This window comes from Poecilia latipinna, unplaced genomic scaffold, assembly GCF_001443285.1.
Source record: "Poecilia latipinna isolate Pla-1442-1.1 unplaced genomic scaffold, P_latipinna-1.0 Scaffold1244, whole genome shotgun sequence".
NCBI lineage: Eukaryota > Metazoa > Chordata > Actinopteri > Cyprinodontiformes > Poeciliidae > Poecilia > Poecilia latipinna.
Genome location: NW_015113860.1, coordinates 119095 through 136668, shown reverse-complemented (window position 1 = coordinate 136668; position 17574 = coordinate 119095). Strand labels below are relative to the sequence as shown.

Here is a 17574-nt window from a genome sequence, read left to right as displayed (position 1 = left end):
AACCACATTAAAAACATGCTGTGTGAAATATATTGCAGAATAAAAGATTTGCACTACTGGATCCTAAGTGCACTGTTACAGCACTATATGTTTTATTCATAATCTATCCCTAATATATTTTTAGAATAATTTAGAGGAACAGCAAAAGTTATTTTTTATAATGTAGGACTGAAGATTTTTTTCTTAAGTTTTCAAAATGTGTATAGTTTTTATCCCCAAAACTATATGAGGGATAAACTTGCTTTTTATATTTTCAAAGCTTAATACCAAACTGCAGCTCCAGTATGTCCTGACTCTTATGGAGAGTGAAGAGAGTCAAATGACAATAACTTATGTAATAATTACTTAAGTATGTCATTTGTTTATTAAAACTCTTCACTGTCCATGGATCTGTTTTTTCATCCGATATTAAATAATATAAATGTATTCATAAATTGCTTATTTAAACATGTACAATAAAGTTTTGTAAAGAACATTTTATTTTTCTTTATCTTTGATTAATTTATGCAAATATAAGTCCATATAATTCTTAGTTAAATGTTCAGCTTGGATTTAATTTAAACGTAAATCATGACGTTTTAACATCATGTTTTGATGTTTCTGAACTAAATAAACTATTTATTGGTGAGAATCCAGATCTGTTCAGTTCATTACCAACTTCAACGGTGATCTCCACAGAAACAGACGCTCGGCCTTCAGCGAAACCAGCAGTCAGATCCGCTTTTCTGTCAAAAAATCAGCTAGTTTCAACCATATTTATTATCTTTCAAGTCCCTTACTTTACTGTGATCCATTTACTTTTATAAAAGTTGTAAAATTGCAAAATATAAAAACAGAATTTTCCTCCTTTTTTCAATTTTCTCTAATGTGTTTTGAAAAAATAAAAATCTAGTTAAAATAGCAATAAAGCTGAACTGATAATGTGCAGTAGTTGCATAAAACAACATGGTGATCAAACTGTGTATTAACATGCAAGACAACAGCTCAGTGTGGCTACAGCCCCTAAGAACTTTCTGTCAGCTGTGATCCTGAATTATGCCACAGCGTCATGGCAGCACAGTACTTCCCATACATGGAGGGGAAAAAATCAGCAGTCTCTCAGTCTATTGAACAATAAAAAATATAAGCAAGCAAAAAGCTTATTTACTATATTTTTACACCATCATAAGCCACAAATGGTGTCAAAATGTACATTTTCTGTGTCATATTAAAACAATTCTCTTTCATGCTCGGTCTTCAGTGAGAGACAGTTCAGGACGCCCCCTTGTGGACTTAAATAATCCCTTCACTCTTTTCAGAACAAGTTTTCTGATTACAACCACGAGTTTCAGACAAAACAGGAAGATTTCTGAAATAAAAGCTCCTGTTCCATCAGTTTTCCGCAGGTAAATACGTAAATGGAACCATCAAAAGCCAAATAACAAACTGATATTTTAAAACTCAAAATACACGTTTCACTTTACGCTGACCCAGAAGAAGAGCTGTTGAATATAGTCATTTCCGACTATGAGCTCTCATTCATTTTTGCAACATTTTTCTGTTGGATAATAAATTAAGGAACAAAAGTTTTTATGTTTTTCTTGCTTTAGTCGCAGAAATGCAAGGTAGGTTTCTGAATTATGACAGGAACTTTTTTTTACCGTCTTTAAATAAAGATACAAAAGAAATGAAACCTGTGCACAAAACAACAGTTTCTCTGTTTTTCCACATGTAGCACTGTTTAATGTGCTGTAAATTTGAATTAAAAAGAGCTGAACCCCATTTTGTCCACATTGGAAATGAATCACGCATGCGCAAAGCTGCTTCTCGTCAGATTGTCCTACCATAACATGGATAGATAGCTATGTACGGAAGAGGATTAGGGCCACTGGAAAAAACATAAAATAAAATTATAACTTTAATTTCAGAATTTTTACTTGTTTCTCAGAATTCTGAAATTAAAGTTTGAATTTTTTTTTTCCAATGGCCCTAATCCTCTTCCGTAGCTATGTCTATCTGTCAGTGCTAATGCGCAGGTAGGATGTATCTGCTGGGTAAGCAGTATGTGACATAGCATCGATGTACGCATGCGCACTACCACAAGGTAGGACGGTTTAATGGGTAGCACAGATAGTTAGAACACCTGTTCTTTTGGCTCCCAGTGCAGCTCTTAGTTTGTCATCACCCGTAACCTCTTATTTTAGCTTCACCTGGCGAATATGAATGTTTTCAAAGCCCCAAACATTTCCACCGAGAGCAACAAAATGATTAACAGTTCTTTATATAAACATTGCTGCTTTCCCTATTTGGACTTTGCCTGCACAATCCTGATGTTCACTCCACTGTCATCACAATTTGCCTCCTGAAGAAGGCGCCATAGAATAACCTAGACAAATATTGGATTTTTTCCCCCCTTTTTCGTTCTTCCTCTAAATCTTTGTTTCACACTGTCCTGCAGTTTTGTTTTTTTTACGTCTCACTGAAACGCACATGTATTGTGCACTGAAGACTCAGTCACGCACATGTGGGGAAAAAAATGAAGCCTATGTTTTTGTTCTTTTTCATCATGTGGTTTCCATCCGCGGAGCTGAAACCTCGGAGAGGTAGGAGCCGATTCTGTTGATGACTTTTTATCTTTTTTATCCCGATCAGACGCGCGGAGGCTCTTAAAATGGGAGGAAAGAGACAAAAAGTGGGGCTCCGCTCGGATTGTGTCGCAGCTCTCTGATCTGAACCACACATATGGTGTTTTGTTAAACCTATTCTGTCATAAAAGTTCAACAATAACAATAAACAGTGTTTGTTTTAATTGCGAAAAAACAAAATCGTGACGAGATTTCCGTTTTGAGGGAAAATGTTGATGGTTTATTTGTGACACTCAGGCTCCGGAGTGGTTTGTACTTTTAAAGACAAAACCTACAGACCAGGAGACAGCTGGCATCCCTATCTGGAGCCTTTTGGATACATGTTCTGCATGCGCTGCGTCTGCACAGAGGTACTTTTCCCAAACAAGGGGGATTCGGTCCGTAAAGGACGGTGGGTGGATGAAGGTGCTTTTAAACATGTCACTTCTTCCCTCAGACAGGCCATGTGAAGTGCAACACTATCAAGTGTCCTGCGCTGGCGTGTGAGAACCCCGTGACAGAGCCTCAGCGGTGTTGTCCAAGGTGCACAGGTATGCTCCGGCGTTGGCACCTCCGGGCGCCAGAGAGAAGCGCAGTGACGGTGCATGTGTGTGACGTGTCCTCCTCCCCTTCCTCCTCAGATGAGCCCAGGATCCCCGCAGGGCTGAGGGCGCCAGTCAAAACCTGCAGCCACAACGGGACTGTCTATCAGCCAGGGGAGACCTTCACCATCCAGAGCCTCTTTTCATCCAGGCAGAGCAATCAGTGCGTCATGTGCACATGCTCAGTAAGTTCCATCCAAGTCTAGGAGAGTCATCAAGATTTTTGTTTTTATTTTTAATGTTCTGGTTAAAGGATATACATGTAAAAAGACAATAAAAAGTAATTATAGAGGAAAACATCCAGCAGCATTTTCAGGTCCCCGTGGAAACAAAAGCCCAGTTATGTTAGTTATTTCCTCTTCAAAGGGGAATATGGGAAAGTGCAGCGAAGAAGCTGCAGTTATTCATGTAGCACTACTGGTAAAGATGTAGATAGAGCATTAAAAATTAATCTTCCCTTTTGTATTATTAAAAAAAAACACATGATCCAATTGATATCTTGAAATATGTGATCAAATGAATCCAGTCATAGACAGAGATTAACTTCGATCCGTTGAATCTATTTAAAATCTCGCTCAATGGGGATTTTTATATTTTGCTTTTTTATATTTTGCTTTTTTGAAGTTGTGAATCACTCAGGATCGACGTTCGGCTTGAGGTGATCCAAAGGATCGATGTGTCGAGAAGCTTCTTAACTCCACTGTACGGTGGAGGAGTCATGATTCTGTGGGCCTGTTTCTTTTCGAATTGGTCAGTAAATGTCTACATGGACAAAGCTGCTGTCCTTAACAACCAAAAACAAGTTATTCAAAAGTTGAAACAACAATATTGAAACATACTGTAAAATGTGTCTGTGTCTGTAAAATGCCCTGAGATGATTTTTTTTTAACCAGATGTATCAACAAATAAAGAAGACGTTGTAGAGTAAACTAAAAACTGCAAGTAAATGAGCTGTAATATCCATTTTTGACACAAGAATCATCATACTGCTGAGATCTCTGCACTGCCACTATTTCTAAGTCATTTATGCTCAGGTGGTTAAAATGTAGAACGTGATGTGAAACTGTGCGGAACAACTTTAATTTTGCACACTGTTTCTTTTTATGTGGTTGCAATTGTATTTTTTCCCACCGCCATCTGTGCCCGCCATTGCTAATGCTGCGCACTGCAAGTGGAGGCACATTGTGAAATCACATTAACAGCATGCAGAAGGTGAAAACATCTCACTGTAGTCACGCTCGGTTGTGATCACCAGAGGAAAAGCAGAGAAGTGCAGCCAAAGCCGAACTCGATGTGGTGCTCTTTGCGAGGCCACCTGATGTGAGAAGTTAATGAATCTGAAAATGTGCAACCATAAACTCAACACCAACAGCTTCAAGTCATGTTTTTTGTACAACAGAGAAACTGTGTCACATTTCCTCCATCTGTTGGATTTTTCAATTGCAGTTTTGTCTTTGCCACAACCAAACTGCACATAGATCATGTTTCTTTTGTTTTATGCAATATGCTTCATGTTACTAAATGGGAAAAAAAATCAGGTTATGATGGTTATTTCAAAGTTGGACACTTTGGTGATGATTCTTTTCTCTTCTCTTCTTTTCTTTTCTTTTCTCTTCTTCTATTTTCTTTTCTCCTTCCTTTTCTTCTCTTCCCTTTCTGTTCTTTCTTTATCTTTTCTTCCCTTTTCTTTTCATTTCTTTTCTCTTCTTTTCTCTTCTTCTATTTCCTTTTCTCCTTTTTCTTCTCTTCCCTTTCTGTTCTTTCTTTTTCTTTTCTTCCCTTTTCTTCTCTTTCCTTTTCTTTTCTCTTCTTTTATTTTCTGTTCTCCTCTTCTCTTTCATTTTCTTTTCTCGTCTTCATTTTCCTTTTCTTTTCTTCCCTTTTCTCTTCTTCTCTTTCCTTTTCTTTTCTTCTTTTATTTTCTGTTCTCCTCTTCTCTTTCCTTTTCTTTTCTCTTCTTCTTTCCTTTTCTTTTCTCGTCTTCATTTTCCTTTTCTTTTCTCCTCTTTTCTATTATTTTCTTTCCTCTTCTTCTCTTTCCTTTTCTCTTTTTCTTTTCCTTTCTCTTCTTCTCTCTCCTTTTCTTTTCTCTTCTTCTCTTTTCTTTTCACAGAATGGAAACATCTTCTGCGCTCTGAAAACATGCCAACCTGTCACCTGTCCTTCACCAGTTTCTCTCCCAGATTCCTGCTGTTCGGTGTGTAAAGGTAGCCAAACTCCTCCAGTCGAATAAAAAAATTCACTTTTTATTTCTGTTTTCATCTTTAAAAATATCTAGGTGTAACATTAAGACAGGGAGGATTATATTTCTGTAACATGTCTGATCTACACTGATTGTAAAATTCAAGTTCTTTAGTATTGAACAATAAACTGGTGTTGAACAAAAGGAGTGCATACTAACGGAAAGTAAAGAAAATCTGCACTATATGGTAAAAACGACTACAAAGCATACATGGAAAAAAATACTTGGAATGGACCAGCAGGAATAAAAAATATTTCAATCTGAATGAACGTCGTTTCAAACTTAAATTACGTTTTTCTTCTCAGACCACAGCAGCAGCAGCGGCTCATCGTCCACCGAGGATGGAAACCATCAGCTGAACAGAGGCGTCGTACGTATCGTATCTTAGACTTTTTCACATTTTAATCGTCTCATCAACAAATACATCATGTAGGTTAGATAGGCCAACACAAAAAGACGTGTGTTGGATGAACTGTGAAGTGGAAGGAAAGTGAAACATGAAACCCCGGAGGCTTTCACAGATGAGCTGAGACTCTATCACACCGACGTGAACCGGACCGGTGTATCAGACTTAAGGCGGCTGAATACATATGAACATCATATTTTTTATTTATAAAATACATTTTAACGTCACTTTCTTTCTGCTGCATCATTATGCTCTTCTTTGTGTTTTTCTATCTCACAAGATGAGCTAAAAATACCCAAAAGGTAAATAGTTGTAACGTGATAACATATAAAAAAGCTGGAACTACAGATGGAATGAAAGATGCAGTTTAATAAAAAAAGAACATTTAGTTCCTGACGAGGATCCTCTGTGTTTTTATCGGTTTCTACTTTTCAGATTATGTTTTGAGGTATTGGGTTTGATCCAGTGATTAAAAAGCAAAGATTTCCATTTTTCCCCCTTCAACTTCCACAGACCGTTTGGCAACAGCGACTACCCTTACTGCCAACGCTTCTTCCTTTTAAAATAGCCGGAAAAGCGATGAGATGTCAGCTTTTTATGATTTAGGACATGATGTGACGCTCTCGCAGCTATCAGTCAGATAGAGGGGAAAAAAGCAAGCCGAGCCAACAGCTGAATAGATGACCAAGTGTTTTTTATTATGTCTGCATTCACAACAGAGGCATTCAGTCGACCAGTGTTCTGGCGAGCAGAGCAGGGTGAGGTCGGACCGTGCCACCAGGATGAAGGCCTCTGCCAGGGCTCTGAGCCTCAGCAGGCTCAACCTCAGAGGGGCCCCGGAGACCACGGTGAGGATTTTACTGCAGAGGAAACACCAGCGAGGTGAGGCTTTTATGCGCAAACACAAAGATAGTATGTAGCCGTTTGAATTTGTTGGCACGTTCCTCACACGTTTACGATTGTTCCCGTATGCGCCTCACATGTTTCCTATTTGTCTCAGTGTGTTTATACAATGGCAAGACGTACTCTCATGGAGACATGTGGCATCCAGTTTTGGGGAAGGTCCTGGAATGCATCGTTTGCACTTGCATCGATGGCCTCCAAGACTGCAAGCGCATCACGTGTCCGGGCCAGTATCCGTGCCAGCATCCAATAAAATTGGCTGGTAAATGCTGCAAGACTTGTCCAGGTAAAGGTACATGTGACTCACAGGCACGACGAGGTGACTGCACCGATAACCATGGCAACATTTTATCCTTTAAATCTCTTTCTCTGTGTTTTTTAAATTTTTTTTAATTTTTTTTCCTCTGCAGAGAGAAAAGCTGAAATGAACCAGACCCAGTGCTACCCTGGGTATAAAAACAACCTTTTGGTGTATAAAGTAGAACGAGTCTTGAAAGTTGATTCTCCCAACACGGTTAGAATCATCGCTGCTCAAAGACAAAGCACTGCTGAGATTGAAGTGCAAGCCTGGAACACAGCAGAAGGTATTGTGGACTAGAAAAAAAATACATTTAAAAAAATATGTCTGTGAAAGTCAGAAGACAGGATTGTATTAAACTGTGTGTGTTTATTCAAAGATTTTGTTTTCACTTGACAGAAAAAGCTGGTAAAGAACTTGTCAATACGAATGTTGTGGGAAAAAGTATTTGCTTCTTATTCTCTTGTTGCTTTTTTGATCGAGTTAACCGTTTCAGATTGAGCCCATTTTAATGCCAGAGAACCTGAGTACATTCAAAAGTAGTTTTCAAGTCAAGTGATGATATCATCAAAAGGAAGGGGAAATGCATAAAAATCAACTTGAGGGATGAATGAAGTGAATAAATGAAACAAATAATCATCATCATCATTTGAAAACTGCATTTTGTTTTTGCTCAAGTTTGTTTGACATGTTTAAACATGTCAAATGTCCTGGTCTAGGTACTTTACAAATAATGGAGATTGGCAACGTTCAAAGGAAAGACATCACAGATCATCCGGAAAATTACACTCTTCTTACCGCTCTTGATGAAGGTTTGTGTTCTTCTGTTATTTATGCTTTTAAATACATTCACATTTTATTGCAGCAGCATATTTTTCAATAATAATTATAGGTTGGATAAGAATCCAACCTAAAATTTCAGTACATCCACCAAGAATATATCAAAGTAATTACTGGTACATTTGTCAGCATCCCTGTCTACACACAAACACTTCTTAACATCTTCTATAAAACTTCAGATACAAATCTTGTGCTTTTCCTGGGTTGCTTCCAAATAACCAGTCAGCATGCAGATACTGTTGACTTGTTGACGCCGAGATGAGACGAGGAGTCGAAAACCAAAACCAGGAATCCTGATGCTGAAAAGCTTTAGAGCTTCAGCATTTGATTTTTACAAATAGATCCAGCTGATCCGGATTCATGAGCAAATCCACCCACAAAAGACGGGAGGAATGGACTCACACATTTTAAGAATATCATCTTGCTTGTGTTTTGGCAACGGCAGAAAGGAAAAGCATCTAGAAACCAAATAGTGGATTATCACATTATGAGACCATATTTCTCTGTTTACTTGCTTTATGTGTCCTATAAGTATTTTGACACATTTTACTCAGTTCGTGTTTATCTTATTTAAGTAAATTTAAATGTTTTTTGTTGTTGTTTTTTTTTACTTTTTTTTTCAGACACGTGGACAAAATTTAAAGAGTTGGGAGAAAACCTGAGCAGAGCTTCTCAGACCACCATTTGTGGAAACGGCATTCGGGAAATAATGACGTTCTTGAATCCAAAGCAAACTGAAGGCCTGTGTTCACCATAGCAACCACTCATGATATCAGTATTCACACTCAATTGTGTATCAAATGACATGTTATTCATACAAGCTGCACTTGTTTTATTTTATTTTATTTTATTTATGCAAGTGAACTTTCTTACTCTTAATGTTTTTTATGCATCTTTGCCATTTTTGTCTGGTATCGTCAAACAGCGGTGATGTTGACATCCATCTTGGTTGTTTACGATTCTTGTAATAAATCTAAACATTATTAGATTTGATAAATTAGGTTTGAAGCTAGAACCATGATGACAATAGGCATATTGCACTAGCTGCATACACCTGTCGCTCGTTACATTATGACCAGCGACAGGTAAAATGGAAAATGCCGCTTTGCAGTTACGGCTGGCAGTGAGTTTTTTAATAGCACAGGATGTTAGCATAGGGATAAAATGAATGCTAGCATTGTGTATGTAATGCTGATGTGTTGGAAGAGAAAAAAAAAAAAAAACCTACGTAATTGTAAGAATTGAGGCGATTTTGACAGATGACAGATCATGATGGCTGTACAATCGTAACATGTCCGCAGTGGCAGCTCTGGTGTGATGGCTGGTTGTATTGGTGTTTGGGCCTTTAGCAACACCAGTTTTCTGGTCTTAATTCTCCCAAGACCGGGACCACTGGCAACACTTAGGCCATCAAATGATAACTTGTATAGCACGTTATCAAATCTAGAGGACCCCAAAGTGCTGCAGACTACCTTCAGTCATTCACCCATTCACATGCTGATGGTAGTGAGCTACTGGGTAGTAGCCACATCTACCCTGGTTCCCAGTGACAGAGACGAGGCTACTGGACTCTCTGACCACCGTCAGCAGAGGAGATGGTGGTCATTGTGTTCAAGGGCATAATGACAGAATCAAACCAGCAACCCACCAATTGAGGGATGATCTTCTACTATCCGTTGCCACTGTCGTCCCTTATACTTTTTCCCTGTCATGTTCATTACTTTCTCTATTTTCTCTTTCAGTTTGTGGTATTTCTCAGATTTCTCACTTTGGATTGCTAAGTTTTCTTCTTCTACATCTTTTCTGGATAGCCATCTCCTGCCTCAGACTTATCATCCTCAGCTACTCTTGTTGGTGTTTCCCATTTCGACAGCGAAACCTTCAGCCCAGACTTAGCACAGATGTTCTTGTGCACTATTTCAGCCTCTTGGTAATGACATATCCTGTTTACTTCTGTGGTCAGAAGTCTGTTATGTCGTTCAGTGGCGTCTCTTCACAGCCGAACTCTCTGTTCCTGTCTGACGCGGTAGAACCTGATCTTTATTATTCCTGTGCTGCCATGAGTTTTGTCTTTGTGTTTTCCTTCAGCCATTGGTAGCACTTTGTAGGTAAAAATCTCAGAGATTTATCTCCCCATGATGATTCCACTTGTAGATACTCTTGCATATTGAGATTTTTTTGGGGGTCATATTTCAGGATCTTCGATGTTTCGTCCTGCCTGATGCTCGCTAGCCCCTCTTTTAGCTTAGCATACACTCTCAGGACGAAAAGCTAAAACCCTGCTAGTGCAATGAAAGAAGTTTCCCTGCCTTACTTTATATCCATTCTGGAGTTGAGCAGTTTAATCAGAAGAGTGTTACTCTGTTCACATTACCAGTACGCTGGTAGAGACCAGCTCCTTGTTCTATGTGTTTCTGGTTCTGGACCCTCCGCTGTTGAGAAGCGACAGTCGCTGGAAGTCCAGAGTAATATCAGATTATCTGATATTGGAATCTGTTTGGTGATCTGAAACTTTTAGGCAAAAGTAAAACCAGAAGGAATCTGTAAAGAGGGAAACCACATTTTGTGGTTATCAGAGGCCATCAATTAGGATTCCCTTTGACAGATTTCTGGAGATTCCTCGGGTTTAGAGGAGTAGTGATTTACTTATGACTTGTGTAAATTGTAGGCTGTTACATTGATTTTAAGATTTTGAGAGGAATTTTGCTCCAGCAAACTATCTGAACAATTTATGTTTGGTGTGTGTTTATGCATTTAATGGTTTCTGGCTGTGCGTATTTGACTGTTGAATGTTTTTTTTTTTTTTTTTTATGAAGTATCTTTTAAGTGTAGCTTTCAAAAAGTACAAAACTGTGCAAGGGGTTGTAAGAGAGCCCTCCCTCTCTCTGATGTTAAAACAGTTTTTATGTAGCAGAAAGATCTGGGTTATTTTTAAACCTTGACAGCTTTCACATATCTTCAGTAATTATATATTTTTTTTTTTGCTGTGGGGCGATATATCTGAACGCACTTTGTACTTCACGCCGCGACTTCGAACTATACAGTGTTGCCTGATATTGTACACCATTAAAAAACAGTGTTTGACTGCTCATGGCTGCTGCTTGTATGTTTGCACTTCAAACAAGATGTGCCCTCTTGCTCAGAGCTGTGTTTAGCAGAGACTCGCTGATTCATCACAGACCTGCACTCTGTCTGCTGCAGCACAAAGGACCTAGCAGCACTATCGCCTCAAGGTTTCTATTAAGCAAAGCTCTGGAGATCTGTGTAAGCCGTGTTCTTGGTAGAGATGAAATATTTTTGGTGACATTGAGTTGAAACATTCAAGAGAGGCACAGCTATTAGATCATTGGCATGAGGGTCATATTAACCTCGCCTTATTACTCATTTATTTGAACAGTTCTTTTGCCCAGAAAACGGCTTCGATGATTTTTTTTAAAACCAAAAGATTTTAATTTATCATGATTCTTCTTTTCTTTTTTTTCCTTTCTAAGCCAAACAGGGATTTTGAACTAAAACACACACACATACTTGTGGGCAGCTCTCCGAGAAGCTTGCAACACAAAGTCTTCAGAAATGAAAAACACACAGAAGTTAAAACATCAAATGAAACCTTAAGCCGAGAACAGACCAGAGCTAACCAAACAAGCTGGCAGGAGATCGTCAAAGTAAGATAACCTTGACTAAAACAGTCACGGCATTTACACACACACAAAACAATGAAATAACTTTCATCTGTTGTTGTTTTGGTTTGAAAGCAGACATCAAAACAGAACCAGAAAGCCATGGTAAATAATTCCTTGAATTACTGCAATAAAGTGATCGAGAACGGATCACTTACATTATTAAATAATTATTTTTTACTTTAAAACTTTGGCTGAGGAAGAGAGATGTATGCAAAAGGAATTGCATTACTGAGTCAACAAAAATGTCTACAAAAAGAAAATGTGCATTTATTAAAGACAGTCGCATCTTTAAACCAGTCAAGTAAAAGCGCTCCCATTCTGTAATGTTTGCAAACAAATTTGGATTGATAAATGGAATAAGATGCAAATAAAATTCAGAGGATTATTAGAGAGTTTACAATCTTCCCCATGAAACTTGAGTTCATTTAGATTTCTCTCTTTGCTGGCTTGTTTGAAAAGTCTTCCTTTGGTTTAAAGTTTTGTTTTGCACCACCTTTAGCGCCTTTTTTTCGGGGGTTAATGACTGCTGTGTCTTATCTGCCCCCTCAAAGGGGCATCTGTTTTAATTCAACATGAACCAACTGAAGTCATTTTTTTCTTATTAAAGCGATATCCTAACCTTAAAACATCATTCCTGTGAAGCGAACAGTTTGCACCAGAGTCGGATCTCTGCTCAGAGCCGTCTTTCTGCAGCCCCGGCTTGATCAACAGGTGCCACTTTATAACTGCGGTTCCCATGAGTCGGTGCAACTGCAGATTCTGTCGACTGAGCGGTTCAGAAAAACCTCGCTTCCCTCCTCTGTGAACTTTCGACATGCTCCCCCTCCCTCCGCTCGCCCTCCTCCCTTCTAGACAATGACCCACTGTGTTTCTTTCACACTTTGCACCAGACAGCTCTGTCCAGCTCTCACTGAAGGCATGGACCAATATTTTGAAAATGACGCACTTCCCCTCCACGGCTTCATTATGTTCACGAAAAAAAAGAGAGCTTTCATATTATCTTGTGCTTGCTCTCTGACCCGACTGATTGCAGCCATCTCGCCGTCTCGCTGCCCAGAGAGAAGGAGCTCCGGCCAAAAACTGTGAGAACCAAACAAAACAACTTAAGCCGAGAGTGCTAAACTCTTAGCTTTTGTGAAAAGATCAGCATTTCTTAAGCGAGGTTCCCTATGAGCAGGCAAATGCTATCCTTGCATCTACATTTTGCATAAATTCAGCTGATGCTGGAGGCTGAAGACAAGATAATTTTAAAACAACTCCAGTTTCGTCTCCTCAGTAAGGTAAATCATTATAAGTTGCTAAAAATCACAAAATGATGTCATAACCTAAGTTGCATCAGCATCTGTCTCCTTCTGATTGTAGTAGGAGCTACGTGGGAGATGATTCATCTAGCTGGAGTGACTACAGGTGAGTCAAAAAAGGTATAAATATGTTTGGAAGTGCAAGTTATTGTGCGTTTAGTTTTTTGGTTCAGTCGTCATGAATCTGGTTTGATTTTTAATGGTCCACTTAGGATTCAGAAAAAACAGGGTGTACACAGTCTGCAGTATCAAATCAAAATGAATCATGACAACTTAATTGAACCTAACCCAATAGACGATAAAAATTATGTGATTTATTTTAGAAGACTGACTTATTTTGGACTAAGATATTTCTTTTCTCAGTACTTTCTTCATTTCTTTGTTAAATACTTTTCTATGCCAGTACTTTTATACATTAACTACGTGAAAAGAAATGATCTCATGCATCTCGCTGCTGTTAGTTTCAGCTTCTGAAACCAAATATTGTGAATTTGTTGTAAAAGAAGACGCCAAGAGAGTGATCTGCCGCAGGTAAAAGGTTCACACCCTTAAAACTTTTTACCCAAACTCACCTCAAAACTTCTGAACTATTCCCTTAACAAAAACGCATTTATTTTGTTTTTAATCAGACCAGCATGACTCAGTTTGCATGGATCAGACGGGTTATGGTCAGTAAGAAAGTTTTGTAATATTCCAAGGTTTTACAAAGTTACGATCACAAAGCTATGAAAATGTTGTATTGTGCTGTTTAAATAAAGTTTAAATAAATATACAGAGAGTGCCTGTATAGAGATTAAAGTGATGCTCTATACATGTGTTTCTGCAAACTGTTGCTCCACTTTACAAAAGAAGACAAATACACAAGCGCTCATGACGTGGAACATGAAGTAAATGCCACCCACCACTTTTATTTTGTCAATAATGCTCTGAAAGTAAAGTTGACAATCTACAAGCCGCATGTCTGTTAAACAGCAGCTGTCAGCTTGTCTTTTTCACCCATCTAATTTCAGTCATGTAAAAAACCTCACTCCTTTAGGTGTCAGTTCCCAGTGCATCCCATCAAGGTAAACAATGTGCAAATTTGTTTTGTTATCTGTCGTTTTTGCAGAAAATCCCTCCAGTTGGCATTCCGTGAATGTTTGAATAAGTCCTGTGGGCCAATTCAGCTATGCATGCTTAGTCTTGGCTCGGGCAAATAAAACAGCCGGGGGCAGTCAGTGGGTATAAATCACGCACTCTGTGTATGAGTTCCTCACCCCGCTTGCCCAGATCCAGAGAGGAAAATGCAGAAAATGTTCGAGTCGAGGTGATAAATTTCTGCTTATATTGTAAAATTCACTTTTGTTTTTGCGTGCGAAGTCCAAGGCGATACAATCAGAGGGCGTCACACAGAGCGAGGAAAAGATCGTGTTCCTTACTCCTCTGCTTCTCGTTGTTTTCGCAGCAATCATAATCTTGCAAACAAATGCAAAAATGCTCAGCTCAAGTTGTTCCTTGCCAGGGTTCGAGAGGAACTGAAGCATTCAAATCAAGCGGGCAGTCTTTTGATTCCAAGAGGGCCAAATTGTGTTAAGTTAATTGAGTCTGATAGATGTGTTTGCTTTCATGGCTGAGAGAGGTGCTCAGCAGAACCCCTGAGTTTATACTTCATCAAAATACTTACGAAATATATCAAGAGCAGATTCCCCCCCACTACCTCCCCAGTTCTTATCCACTCGCTAATTGAGCTGGCTCTGATCACTTTTAGCTGACGGTTGGAGTCTGCCCAGGAAATCGTGCACAATGGCAGGGCACATATTTAAGACATTTCAGCCTTCCTCCCCTCACACAGGACGAGAGGCTGAATTATGATGAACGGCTTCACAGTTCTGGCCTGCGCTTCATAAAAGGCTCCATTCAGAGCGTCCGAAGCCTTTCCAGCTCGACACGATAAGCGTGTTACAGTTCAATTGTCTCTCAAAAGACATAATGAGTGGGTCCAGCCTGTGGTGAACTCATTTGGCACTTTTAGTAATGAGGAGTGTCGATGAGGTATTTGAGCCTTTTCTCCCCGGAGCCAAATCTGATGTCTGAGCCTCTGCTGGGTTTTTCTGAAAGCTGCCGGCTCTCAGTCCGAGACTCGGACCCAAACATTTTCTCAGTCTTGATCGCTGCGACAACTGTCACATGTGTAACACAGACTTTAAAAATGAAAATACATTTAAAGATGTTCCTTCCTGAAGCTCAGGCCGCCTTTGCTTTTCCTCACTGTGTCCCTGTTGTTTTTGCTCTCGGATGGAGTTTCCAGTTCCCCTGCCAGGTTTTGTTATATCACAAAGAAGCACGGATAAAAATGTGTTTCCAGTTATTAACTTGTCTCATCATGTCTTCATGCTAAAAGACAAGAGGGGTAGAGAAAGTTCAGGAGAGGCCTGTTTGTTTCCATGTAGCATCCGCTCCAGTCTGACTGAGCTTGAACTGGTTTGCACAAAAAAAAAAAAGTAAAAATATCGTCTCCTCATGCTGAGACTTTAAAACCCAAAGGACTGGCAGTTGTAACTAATGGTGGTTTTCCAATCAGTAGCTGCCAGGGGCGGCTTACGAGAAACGGGGAGACGCATGGACCCCAGATAAAAAACCGCAAAGCATCAGTCAGTCGTTTCCCAAACTGAGTTTTTATCGGTTTAGTGGCTTCAGTCAGAGGAACGTTGGTATCCCTGTTTATTTCCTTTATTCCCTTATTTTAATTGGTAATTTGGAAGGAGATCATCCAAGATTCCATTAATGCAAAAAAAAAAATATATAAAAAATACAAATCTCCAAAGGGCCATAATTTGCAAAGAAAATTAAATAAAAACTTTGAAAAATAATTTGCCTTCCACTTGACTCTTCAGTCTTTCAGTTGGTATCTCATTTAAAATCTCCCCAATTCTACATTGAAAAGTTTTAGGGGTTTTTTTATAGCACAGCTAAAATCAACAGAAGTTGACCAAACTGATTAAATTCAACCAGCAACATGTATTATACAGGATAAAAAAAAAAAGAAATATGACAACATATAAACAAGTAAAGTTGAATGAAAAGCCAAATTAGAAAAGTGAGTTTTCCAGCGAGATATAAAAAACTTTATTGACTTCACTGAAAACCATCATCCGCTGTGTAATTTAATTTAAGCTTTGGCTCCGTTAGGTTGTCTGGTTTTCAAATATGATGACTTCAGTTTGGTTTTTGTTTTACTCACTTTAGAAACGTTAGTGGAAACATGACAACAAAATAAAAACCTTGATAAGATGAAAATGTTCAAGACACGTGAATAGTTTCATGTGACATGCGTGCAGTCAGAAACGTTTTAGTTTTATAAATACATTTTGAGATAAGGTCTAATATGAAGCTGCGGTGCAGGGCGAAGAGTTTTAAAAGAGTCATAAAGTCGTTGGCCTTTGTTCTGCTTTTAAAAATTTACTGTTCAGGCTTTCTCTTTTCTCCAACCAAACAGTTTTTTTTAATCTTCTGATTTTCTTTTATATCAGCAACACGGGAACATTACTGGAAAATCCCCTCAAGGTGGCAAACAAACCAGTCGCAAACTGAAACAATGTGCGTTTTCATTTATTACATCAGAGGACATTAAATCCCATCCATCTGACAGTTTGCTGCAAGATGGGGATATAATGGCAATTTAAGTGGCTTAAATTTCATTTGCAAAAATCCACAAAATACACAAATGAGGTAATAGATTCAGATTCAGGAGTGAAATATGTGAAATTTCATCTTATACTTCCAAACATTTCCAAAGGATTAAATTTGTTCAGCATGACTGGAGTTTCATATGTTCTCTGGTCCTTTTAATGGGTTTAGTCTTCTGGCTGAAAGTGCTGATATATTGCATTGAAAACGATAACTAATGCTTAGGATTATTTGGAGGATCATCTTGTGCTTTTTGGCCTTCACTAAAGAAATGCGTCAACTCTTAGCGTCGACACATTGTGCTGACCGATTCCTTTACAATTCATTTTTATTAGATTCTCAAAGATAATTTTTCTCAGGTTTCCTGCCTTAAACCCACCGTTAAAAAAGAAAGAAGATGGAAATGTGTCTGTTTTGCACTGAACAGAATAGACATTAACTGTTTGCTGGAAGTTTAAAAGCCACCTGGTGAGGGTCAAAAAGTGCAAATAAAGGAGGTTTTGCGTCTTGCCACATCATTTTAATGAGGGCACATTTAATTCCTGGAAGGTTGCTGCGGGGTTTTTGTATATTTGAGGCGAGGAGCACGCTCGCAAAATGAAACCATTTGTAGAACCGATCACTGGCCAGAACCGAGAAGCTCATAAACGTGTACAACGACCTCTGGCACAAGAGAACTGCAGAATGTAAAATGCAGCTTTCACACAAGAATTAAAGCGTTACACTCTTCGTTATTATCACTTTAGAGCGACAGCTTGTTTGTCTTGTAGATTGTGTTATGAGCTGGACTCGTTCGTGAGCGTTTTCTCAAATGGCTTTTCCTTGAGTGGTTTTAGAATCAAAATGTTGAAATAAATGAGTGAAAATGGGATCTCCTGTGGACAGGAGCGCCTGGTGTCTGCGGCTCGATGACTCTCCTCATTCACAGTAAATTTACCAATAACGAGCTCAAACCGCAGGAGAGCGGGAGAGCCCCTCTCCCTGCCTTTTAAACCAACCTTCTTAGGTTAAAATATGTCATAAAAGTCCA

At 38.9% G+C, this 17574-nt stretch overlaps 1 protein-coding gene across 2 annotated transcripts; it reads left to right on the top strand.

Annotated features, from left to right (window-relative positions):
- The first annotated feature begins 2307 nt into the window (after positions 1–2307).
- On the top strand, positions 2308–10985 carry chrdl2 (chordin-like 2). Of its 2 annotated transcripts, none has more exons than XM_015054323.1 (11): positions 2308–2582; positions 2862–2974; positions 3061–3154; positions 3245–3390; positions 5319–5412; positions 5753–5817; positions 6573–6735; positions 6854–7048; positions 7167–7340; positions 7774–7866; positions 8518–10985. In XM_015054323.1, the coding sequence occupies exons 1-11, from the start codon at positions 2516–2518 to the stop codon at positions 8649–8651; spliced, it is 1338 nt and encodes a 445-aa protein (XP_014909809.1). In that variant the 5' UTR covers positions 2308–2515; the 3' UTR covers positions 8652–10985. The 2 variants fall into 2 exon arrangements, with proteins under 2 accessions (XP_014909809.1, XP_014909810.1); XM_015054324.1 differs by having other exon boundaries at positions 2314–2582; positions 6854–7042.
- The last annotated feature ends 6589 nt before the right edge of the window (positions 10986–17574 follow it).